We start from the raw sequence: 12,118 nt of genomic DNA, 5'->3' as shown, positions 1-12,118 counted from the left end.
TGACACTACGAATGTTTATAAACGTCTCATGCAATGCCAAATGTAGGAAATGGGAGAATGACTATATGATTCTATATGAGCATGACTGACTCGAACATTTATGCTAGTTTAGAACTGAAGGGTGAATGTCAGTAACTCATAGTTTGCATATGAAATTGATCAAAATACATTTAAACTTTCCAGCCACTGTAGACTTGAAGACAAGTCAGTGAAGGCTGAACTTGTTCTAGTGTTTTTTTTGTTTTTTTTTAAAGCTGCCTTCCCACGGTGCTACCCTTCCCACCCCCACAGGACCCTTGCCAATTGGCTCCGCTACCTGCAACAATCAGCACCCCACTCATTCTGCTGTGGCAAGAGCAGGCAAGAGTCTGACTACTCATTTATTCCTGCCCAGTGATCCTTAAAAGACAGTCCTGTGACCCCATTCATTCCTATCCAGGAATATCTGAGGACCAATCCCTTCCACCCAGTGACATCAGCTGGGCCGTAATGAATAAGCACAGGTTCATCAGATCTGCATGGTCAGGGAAAGGAGAAGTGTATGCTGCCACACACACACACACACACACACACACACACACACACACACACACACACACACACGCACACACGCACACACACACACCTCCTTTTTCCCCACTTCAGCAGAGAAGTCAGTGCCCAGCACAGCGCAAACCAACACAGCCCCTGCAGAAGGGAGATAACCCCCTGTCTCTATTAGGATTTGATAATGCTGTAGGTCAAGCAACCCCCCTCCTCCTGGTGATGAGTGAGTTGGTGTTGGATGCTCAAGATCATCTCTCCTGCTGAGCCATATTCATAACTTCATCCCTCCACGCCACAAGCCAGAGCACGTGTTGTGGTGTTACTGTGCATCAGTAAGTAACTGTATTTAGAAATCAGCAATACCCTTGTCTTCAGGGTCTTTCTCTAGCACTCACAGTACGTCTGTCTGTCAACACATACAGACAACTGTCTGTCCATACAGACCATGCAAATGTGTGATGTGCTAAGAGGCATGTCAGTAAATGTATTCATTTATTTGTATTTTGTTACTGGATAATCCTATGTGCCTGTTTTACAGAGGAAACCCCACAAAGTCAATAAGAAGAGCTTGGCTTTGTCTTTGTGTACTCTCTGCTGCGTACATATGGCTTTGTGCACCAGGGGGTACCACTTCACATCGCTGTGGAATGGGTCAGTACGTCGTACATATGGCTTTGTGCACAAGGGGGTACCACTTCACATCGCTGTGGAGTGGGTCAGTACGTTAGTGCGTTCAGTATGAAAAGCCTGTCCTCTTCCTTCCGAATCCATCTCAGGAGCTTGGATATCGCATTCATGGCATCGACTTTGGTCCCGAGAGGGCTGAAGCAGAGATACAGCTCAAAGCCACTGGTTACCTAAAGGAAAGTAGAAAAAAAGGCGCTTAGAGCCAAAAATAGAAATATTGCAAGATGGTAGCATATTTACCATCATATATCATAATAAAAAATGTCATATATTTTTAAAAAATGATGGTAGTAAAGTAATCTTACAAAGTTTAGTACAATCATAGATTTTTGAGCTCTGCTGCATAAAACTCGTGTAGGTCAAACAGAAGACAAATGCAATCAACTCCAACCTACTCATCCCACCCTTAGATGTACAAATTAACCCATATATCATAATGATGTAACATAAGTTCCAAATCCAAAGGAGATTTTCATGGCAAGGTTTGTGTCCTGTGTTGGATGTACTTTCTGCTGCATAAACATTTAGTGTAGTTTCTATAGAGGTGAAAAACTGTGCTTTACTCTCATAATGAAGCTGGCAAGGTCTGTGGTTGTAGAAGGCACAAGATCCATATCTGGCACACCAACCTAAAGCAAGCCATAATGGTAAGGAGAAATTCCAAACTGGACAATGTTCTGACACGATTTTGGTTAATGAACAGAATACAGAAGAAATAATATACAGCTGCACACAGTCAACATTTATTTTAGTTTTATAACTACAGGAATCAGCAAAAGTGACCAAAAGAAACATGTTTTAGCATATTCACTCCACAGAAACTCAGGAATTCTTGCTGTTAACTTTCTCCATAGGAACAATGGTGCATCCTAAGCAGTTTCTAGAAAATATTTGTCTAAAAATGTACATGAAACAAATGTTTACAACTCCTGAACTATATCCGCCACATAAAAAGTCTAAGTACAAACACACAGACTTGCACAGTGGTACCAGTCTTGAAATTCTGATTTTATAAATGGCAATAACTACAGATTTAATGGGCATTTTTGTATATTTTTGAAAACAAGTGACAAAATTTCAGTAACCATGTCAGCTAGGCACCTACCATCTGCAGTAAATGTGTTCATGGGAGTGTCAGTTTCAAAATAAACTCCAAGCCAGTATCTTACCATAGTGATTTACTGAGATTTTTGACACAAATATGTAAATATATAATTTTTATAATATGACACAAAAAGCTGACATATCTCTGCAACCGTTATTAAAGGCCTTACATCATTGGAGGCTCTGTCTTATATTCTATCAGCTTCCTGTTAATACCTTACTCATGGTAATACAACAACATACAGTATTCCATAACACGTAGTTATGAATGAATTAGAATATCTTCAGTTCTGTTCATTGAAAACGGTAGGGAATGATATCCTAGGAGGAAGCTACTACATGACAGAGCAAAATCCCAAAAAGGGAAGGCATCTCTGATCAGTATTAGCAAAAAACTATGGGCACTCATAAAATTGTCTAAGGCCAGCTTCGAGAGAAAAATTGCACAGGACACTAAGGATAATCACAAGGCTTTCTTTAGTTATGTTAGGAACCTGGGTGGGAATTCCCAGTTATGCTCAGAATTAGTCCAAAATGACAAAAAATACACCGAACCCACAGACATTGCCAACATCCTAGCTGACAGGTTCAGCGCAAACTTCTCCCCCCCACCAAAAGCGCAAATATCTATCCCAGCAGAGTGCTGACCCCTGACATCTCAGATGCTCAGGTAAGAGCTGCCCTCTCCAAAGCAAAAAACACAGCATCAATGGGACCAGACGGTGTCCCGGGCTGCGTCCTACATGAACTCCAAGAAGAGCTAAACCCAAACATAAAACTACTGTTCAATCTCAGCCTTACTACAGGTTATGTACCCAAAGAGTGGCGTACAGCCACAGTGGTCCCTCTCCACAAAGGTGGTGCCTCAACGGATCCTGGAAACTATCGCCCCATAAGCCTGACTAGCTTGGTCTGCAAAGCTATGGAAAGGATCATCATGGACCTCATAAATAAAGATATTGGGGACCTACAGACACTGGATCCTACCCAGTTCGGCTTTGTTAAGGGCAGATCCTGCCTCTTAAACCTGGTCGATTTCTTTGAAACAGTCACCAAGGCCATTGACGAGGGGAAGGTGGTCCACACAGCCTACCTGGACCTCGCAAAAGCCTTTGATACAATACCCCACTCGAGCATTATAGATAAGCTCACCAGCTTAAATATAAACCCCTATGTCACTAGATGGGTTGCAAACTGGCTCAAGGACAGACCCCACATGGTTAGAATTGCTGGAGCCATGTCAGACTCTAAACCAGTTACATGTGGCATCCCACAAGGCTCAGTTCTTGGACCTCTCTTGTTCGGTATATATTCCTCGGAGGTACAGGCCAACACGGAAGGACTGTGGCTGACCAAGTTCGCAGATGACTGCAAACTAGGCGCCATAATCAACTCTCCAGCCCACACAAGCATCCTCCAAAAAGGGCCTCATAGAAACAGACAACTGGTGCCAGAGCCATGGCCTTAAGCTAAATGCCAAAAAGTGTATAGTCACCCCCTTTGGCAAAAACAAAGTGCCCACAAATTACCACATAGGTGGTAATCCATTAATCTGGAAGAAGTAATTAGGGACCTGGGGACCCAAGTTGATAGCAATCTCTCATTTGACAACCACATGGCCAAAGTGGTTAGAAAAACATTTTATATAGCCCACCTAATCATGAAGGGATTCACATCTAGATCAGGGGAGGTCATCGTGCCTCTTTACTCATCCCTCAGGCCCATAATTGAGTACAATACCCCTTTTTGGGATGTACCTTACCAGACACCTGCAGCAACTGGAAAGACCCCAAAAGTACCTCACCAAGAGGATCAAAGGGCTCAAACAGATGCCATATGCTGCCCAGTTAAAGAAACTCCAGCTCTACTCAGTGGCATACCGCCTGCTCAGAGGCGATCTGTGCCTGACGTATAAAGCCATGTCCAACCCAGAATTAATGGACATGCTGCACCTCAGAAAATCTAAATCCCATCGAGCTACGCGCTCAAGAGACTTGAACCTCAGCACTGAAATAAATAGGACATGCTGGAGGGACAGATTCATAACCCAGAGGCTCCCTTCACTCTGGAATAAAATCCCAGTCCAGGTTAGGCAGAGTCCCTCACTGACTCTCTTCAAGAGGAATCTTGATGAGTGGATGGGGGATCATAGGTTTACCCCGGGTATCACTTCTGTGTCACTGTTAGACAGAGGCACAGTATACTAACCTCGAAAAAGGGCATAGCAAAATTCATTTAAAATGGGTGGTGAAAGCCAAACACACTCTGGCTAGGCTTATAAATGCCCTAGGGCAGATAGCTTAGTATGAACCTACGAACCTATTGATTTATTCCATGCTGTTGACTATAATATTAAAGTCATGTGCAGCAAACGTATAACGTGTTAGAATCCAAAGTATAAAAAATATGAAATTGTTCAGAAAGCTTGCCCTATATAAATGTTAGCATCTTCATTTCGATGTGACTCAAAGTCACAGATCTTGCGCATTTTTTAACACACCTTAATCTATAACCTGATGTTTATTCCTAACCCTGTCAGCTGAATATTAATTCAAATATGTAAACATGTGCCTCATTTCATATACTGTTGTAACACAGTAGGACATCTTCATTGTCGCTAAATCCTTTCAGTCCATACCTTTTAGGAATTCTGAGTCAAACTCCAACTTATTATATACAGTATTACAGTTATTCGCATAAACATTATAGAAGCATGTAAGCTTTTATAACCACTGTAAAACAAACAAAATGTGGGCTAAAGTCAGAGACCCTGGATAGCTCTTTTTGGTCAACCCTAATCTGTAACTTAGTGCCTGACACTTTATCATCCTCTTCTTAGTTGCAACATATTAGTACAAATATGACAAATATGCAATATTTCAAATACAGTATTTACAAAAATTATGCTGTCTACATTTCTGCCAATGCCATTAAGTCTATGCTCAAGTCAAACTACATGTTTTCAACATTTTTTTTGTAATTCTCAAACAAAATCCTACTTCCTATACCATATAAGGAAGTTAACAGCGAACATTATTATACCAATATACAAATGTCGATATCCACTGCTGTACAAAAACATACCTGTCTGTCAGTTCAGCTGAATGAATTACAGCTACAAGCTGATAATGAACTTCACTGTGTAGCCCTGAGTTTGATTACCTCAATATTCAGTTATAAACTGTGACTCAGAACAAGTCACCTAATCAGACAGTGCTCCCTGGTTGTCCCTGAAAATGGACACGCGCGTCCTGTGGGCTTACCTAGTTAAATATATCTGGTACTAAAATACTAAAATGGAAGCAAGCAGAAATACTGCACTGGGAAACAAAGAGAGACAAGCAAAATGCAAATCCATTAAATTGCCTAAAACATGCAAGTGCTAGAGAGAGAGAAAAAAAGTCAACCTGGCCCATTAGCCAAACTAGAAATGAGGTAACCTCCTCCCCCAAAAGGACAGTCCGAAAATAACAGATACCATCCAATGGATATGTGTAATGCTGTAAGTTAACAGCCCAAACAAGGAGTATTGGGGGAAAAATTATGCCCAGAAAGATGAAAAAGGACAGTATGCTAAAATAGCAGCAGATAAGTGAAGTTGAGAGAACTGTTAGCCATTTATATAATTAGATCTAAGGCTCTGATTTTAATAATTATCTGTTTATAATAAGTATGTTTTAATCAAACAAAGAAAAGCAACCTGCGTAGTGCTCCTCACGCAGAGTTAATTTAAATCTGCAGGCCGCCACGGTGGTGTAGAGGTTAGTGTTGCCACCTCACAGCAAGAGGTTCTCCGGTTCGATTCTCGGTTGGGGTGCCTTCTGTGCGGAGTCTGCATGTCCTCCCTGTGGTCGCGTGGGTTTCCACCGGGTGCTCCAGTTTCCTTCCACATCCCAAAGACATGCTCTAGGTGGATTGGACACTCTAAATTGGCCCTAGGTGTGAGTGTGTGCATGTGAGTGCCTTCTGTGGAAGGCTGGGCACCGGGCTGCCAACTCGACACTGTAAAACTCCACTGCCAATCATAAGTGGACAGGTGATCCGCTGTGCAACCCCTAACTGGGAAAAGCCAAAAGAAAAAGAATATAACAAATATCAGTAACGCCTGCACTACCATTGAGTTCTGCTGTGCTGCTACTGTCTGTCTCCTGCTTGCTGGGCCCTTATGTTTAGAAAAGGCAGATGAAAGTCCACTGTTTGCTGAAATAGCACATAATCATTCACTTCTCTCAGATAACCTAGACAACATGAGCTAGCTTGAGGGTCAGGGAACTGGATGTGTGAATGAGAAGTGGACTAGGGGAGGAATCTAAGTAACAAAGCTACTTTTGGGGAGTTTGTTTAGAACTGAACATCCTCCCTAAACAAGATTCTGATTGGTAGGTTTGGGTCAGACGACCTGGATGTTATGAAGTAGGCAGTTTACTGGCTTGATCTGTACATAAATACAGTAGAGAGTAAAACAAAAACAGATAAACAGACATAAAACCATTCTGAAATGTGTACAGTTACATAGCATGCAACTCCTGAATAAACTTCCTATATGAAACAGTTAAAAATGAGTACATATTTCAGCTTCATTATAATGGAAACAATAACAAAAGGAGTGTGTTTTGCTGGTAGCAACATTGTTTGTTTTAAAACAAAAAAAAATACTTTTTCAAACCACACCAATACCTTTTCACTACATACAAAGATGACTTGTGAAGCCGTGCTTACTATGTCATTATTTTTCAAGCTGATTTTGCTGAAGACAGAGAAAATATCTACTAAAGTGTATGCAGTTGTAGCAGCGACTCAGTGAGAGAACGTACCACAAACAGGACACTTGAGGTAGTGCTTGGCTGACTGCTCAGCAATGCATGTAGATGCTGCTCTTTGTTAATGAGTCAAACAGTACTGCATACCGTATAAAAATAACGGACTACAGTAGTAGATGGAAGACTTTCAGACTGGTCCAGGAGGTCGCATAATATTCGTTAAACAGAATTTATTAGGCTGATTAACCGTAGTCACTACGTTTGGAGACTGATCTTGTGAAATAAGGAAAAAACCTGACGCTCAGTGTCCAACTGATAAAGGACACCACCGGGACAGTCAGCTGATAGGAATTATCAGCAGATATTGGCAGTAAGCCTTCATCCTTCCAAATCAGAAATGTCTGGAAAAAAAAATTGTCCACCAAGCTTGTTTCTTCTCCTGCCTAACTGATTTGCTGGAGTTCCTTCTTAAACAATATCGTGTTGACTCTATCAAGGCACAGAGGAATAAAGTCTGAGTTTGATTAGCAACTAAGCTACTTAATAGCACACTAGCAGGAGAGATTGTCCATGCCCATCGTGGAAGGTAGGTAGGATGTAGCAGGACACAAATAGACACAATTTCTTGAAGAAGAGGGTGTTACAGTAGGCATCCAGTGACAAGCTTTCAGCTCATCCAGCCATCAACTAGTGGTAGCCCTCATCAGTGAGTGCATGGAAACAGGCATTTGCAGGAGAGGACATGGTGAGTCCCTGTGGAGATGGGGTAGTCTGCCCTCCTAGTCAGTGGTAGGGTGAGGGAATTGTACAAATGCTGCCACTGTTGGGATGCCAGGGAAAGCACTAATTCCTCAAGGTCTAAATGACAGCCCCCGCTGGACAGCTCTCACTCAAGGAAATCTGTGGTTTACCCCCACCAGCAGGGAATAAACAGGGTGGAGGTTTAACAGTCCACTAATAGTGGAACTGCTACTGCCCTGATAAATGTAGATTTCATCCATAACAAACGGTGTTATCTTCAAGTTGTTGCATCAAACTTTTTAGATTTTTCCACTGCGTTCAGTACTGTCACTGTGGACCATGAGGTGGTCCTCATGATCTTAAATAGCACTTGCCTTTCCCTCAGTACCACTAAATGGAAAAGAGACACCAGTAAGTCATACAGAATGGTATCATCTCACTACTGCCTGCTACTGCTGGACTCTCAGGACTTGGTCGTAGAGCAACTTACTGATTTGTGGCAGTTCTGATCTGAAATTATGGGACTACATCTCGATACTGCAGACATCATAACTGTGCTCTTTTCAACCACAAAATAAATTCTCAGCCATTCTGTTCTAAGATAATTATTCTATACATAAATAATTCCAGGAAATAAACCCCCTGTCATTCTATTCTAAGATAACTACCCTATCCATAAATACTTCCAGGAAATAAACCCCGTCATTCTATTCTAAGATAATTACCATATCCATAAATAATTCCAGGAAATAAATTCCCTGTCATTCTATTCTAAGATAACTAACTTGTCCATAAATAATTCTAGGAAATAAACCCCCTGTCATTCTATTCTAAGTTAACTTCCCTATCCATAAATAATTCCAGTATGCCTAAAAAATGGCAGAACTTCACCTACTTGGATAAACTGATGATAGAAAGAATTTCAACATCATATGACATGCCCAGGAATTGATTAACACCTACACTACATGTACACCATTCTGAGTGAACAGACAACACAAGCAGAACTCACATCTTCCTGCTCCTACTTTGAGTTTTCTCACAGATTTTCTTGCAGCCTTTAATGTCGAGGGGGATTCATAATGGTTACCACAGTGTGTAGACCACACGTACATCAAGTGTGGTCTTCCTGAGTGAATGGAAAGCACAAAAAATGTGGTAGGGATGTTCTTGAATACAGATTGTGTACACTTAGTGTAGACGTGTGAATGTGGCCCTTGTTCTCATCATTTTTCATCAAGATATGGTTTAAAAATCATATACATAATGCTGTAATCAAAACCAACAAAAAGAATGCACGAGGCTGTAACCAGAACCGACAAAAATATACACAAAGCTGTACTCAGTACCAACAAAAAGTGTGTCTATAACAATGTAACCAAAGTTGACAAAACGTTCCCTTAATTCTGTAACAAAAAACAACAAAAATGTATGCATATCGCTCTAGCCAAAACCAACAAAAATCCTGTAGATATTGCTGTAACCAAAACTTACAAACATGCACATGTGATTTTGTAACTAAAACCAGCTAAAGCGTATACATAATGCTGTAGCCAAAACCAACAAAAAATGTATATATAATGTTGTAACCAAAACAAATACAAATGTAAACATAATTCTATAATGAATTCTGACAAAAAAAAAATATATATATATATATATATATATATATATATATACACACACACACACATACACACACACACACACACACACACACACACAATCATAATGATACAACCCAAACCACCAAAACAGAGTACATAATGCTCTAATGCTGTAACTACACAGGCAATAATGTATGCATAATTCTGTAAACAAAACAAAAATGCATATGTTGTGGTGTAGTTAATACCAACAAACGGTGTGCAAAATGCTGTAACTAAAACTGACCACAAATGTACATGTAATGTTGCAATCAAAACTGTCAAAACCAATAGTGTAACCAAAAATGTACACATAATGCTTTAGCCAAAACTGACAAAAACAACGTAAGCACAATGGCGAAACCAAAATCAACAAATATATATATATATATATATATATATATATATATAATGCTGTTAACCAAAAAAAAAACCAACAAAAAACATACATGTAATGCTATAACCAAATTCAACAAAATTGTATACATAATTCTCTAGCTAAAGCCACTTAAAATATATATATATAACATTATAATCAAAGACAAAAATGTATATATAATATTGTGACAAAAACTGAAGAATTTTTCCTCATGTAGATAGCAAATGTTGGAGGTGTGATGGGAAAGAACTACGTGGCTGGCTACATGTTTTGGGGAGTGTAATGAGCCGGGGGATTTTAAAAATTCTCTATAAAATACTTTGTCAGAAATGCCAGGGGAGCAAATAGTTGTAACTAAGGAAATTCTTCTTTTCAGCTGGGACACAGGATCTGAATTGCATAGACATAATAAGACCTTAAAAAGTTTAATTATATTGGTTGCCAACAAAGCAATTATTAGAAAATGGAAATCATAATCTAACCCACATGTATCTGAAGTCTTGAATATTGTAAAAGAGATACAAGAGCTGGAAATTGGAGACAGTAGAAATTATTACTCACTGTACACCAGTCAGATAAGAACCATATTTACCCCAGAAATCAGGGGATTTCAAGAGGCAGGGGCTAAGATTCAAGCTGCTGTATATCCAGCTGTCTCTGGAGTACTTGTTATTGGAAGATCAAAGGCATTTTTGATGCAGAACAGGCTAAAGAGAAAATAAAAAATTCTCCAACAAAAACAAATAAGCCAACAAACAGAAGGAGTTCATAGAAAGATTTTGCAAGTGAAATATTTTTCCAATGTTCCAAAGAAAAATACTTGAGAGACAGAAAAAAAACATAGGAATTGTCTAGAAGAATCTCGAGTACCTTGTACTTGAGGTAGTGTCTAGTGTTGGGAGATGTCAATGATCAGGAAGTAGGGTAAGCAACACTGAAATTAGGGCATAAATGTAAGAATATAAAGCATCAATCCCATTTGTGAAATATGGCTCTCCAAATAAAAGCTGCTGAGAAAAGACAGCACTTTTGTTGACTTTGTTAAACTTGTGGGCAGACCATAAAGCACATACCTCCCATTATGTCTTGAATGTTTATAAGGTTGCTAAAGGAGAAAAAAGTAACTAAGTAAAATAATTTTGCTTTTACTAGTATTTGTATAAAACATTTAATGATATAAATTGCATGTTATACTGTAAAGCAGTTTTGTATAGTGTGCATTCAGGGGTATTTTAAATGTGTGGGAGTTAGTCTTTTCAGTGACTGGTGTATGCATTAAAAATATTAAAGTAAACAAGTACTTTTTTTTAGTTGTAAGAAATATAGATTTTACAATATAAACAAGAGAAGAAAGGTTGAACACAAGCAAGTTTAAGTTAATATAATGCTGTGATCAAGACTGCTGGGTTGGGGGAGGGATGTAAAATTATATTGATTATATTATTTTTAGAACTAAGATAATACATTCCCTTGTTTTTACAAGGTTGGATGTGGATATTAATGTCCCTGCTTTCATCTTTGATCACATTTTATGTAAGCACATAGGCTTGAAAAAAAAATGAAAGCCATGAAAACTGCTAATCTTGCATCTGCAAACATACTAGCTTATATTTTCCACTGTTCTCAGGGACAGACAAGACGTCTGCAGATGAAGGCAGTTAGCCATTGAAACTGGGTATGTTCTGTTCTGACTGAAATTTACACAAATTCCTTCAAACATCTGCAACTTGTTAGATGTTTTTTTTCATTGCTGACTACTTTTACACGGAGGCAAGCTGTCTGCAGTTGCAAACAATTAATATCCAGAGTTCTGACCATTCTTTGCTACAGAAAATGCAAAATTTAAAGGTACAATAATAGTTCAGTGAAAAATAACATTTGAAATTATGGGAAGTGAGTAATAGCTAGTAGTCTCTTCAGCAGTCTTAATACTCGAATGCATTAATCAGAACAGTGCATACTCTACTTTTATTGAAATACAGGAGTGCACTTTTTCTTAAGACTAAAAGTTAATGTTTTATAAAAGCATACAAACTGTTTTTCACATTTGGGACCGGGGATATAGGTAAGAAAAGAAACAATTGCTATGTGTAGGAACACAAGCTGCAATATGCACTTTTATTGCTAGAGGGGCTCCAACAGTGACAGAAGACAAAAAATGACAATAATGGTAGATTTGAGGTAGTAAGGGGCTACTGGCAAAGGAGGTGGATTATGCTAGCATGTATTTATATTCTACCAAAAACTGCTACTAT

General features: G+C 39.2%; 1 protein-coding gene across 1 annotated transcript in view; it reads right to left on the bottom strand.

The window, feature by feature from the left end:
- Positions 1–622: 622 nt before the first annotated feature.
- MON1A (MON1 homolog A, secretory trafficking associated) overlaps positions 623–12,118 on the bottom strand; it is a 481,001-nt gene continuing 469,505 nt past the window's right edge. The window contains exon 6 of the mRNA XM_044078934.1: positions 623–1,403. Coding sequence (XP_043934869.1) covers positions 1,263–1,403 — 141 coding nt within the window. The 3' untranslated portion in view covers positions 623–1,262. The remainder of the gene's footprint in view (positions 1,404–12,118) is intronic.

This window comes from Protopterus annectens, chromosome 7.part1 (genome assembly GCF_019279795.1).
Source record: "Protopterus annectens isolate FY-2018-M chromosome 7.part1, PAN1.0, whole genome shotgun sequence".
NCBI classification, from domain to species: Eukaryota; Metazoa; Chordata; order Ceratodontiformes; family Protopteridae; genus Protopterus; species Protopterus annectens.
The sequence above is the reverse complement of the archived record's forward strand: the minus strand, read 5'-3'. Positions and strand labels throughout refer to the sequence as shown.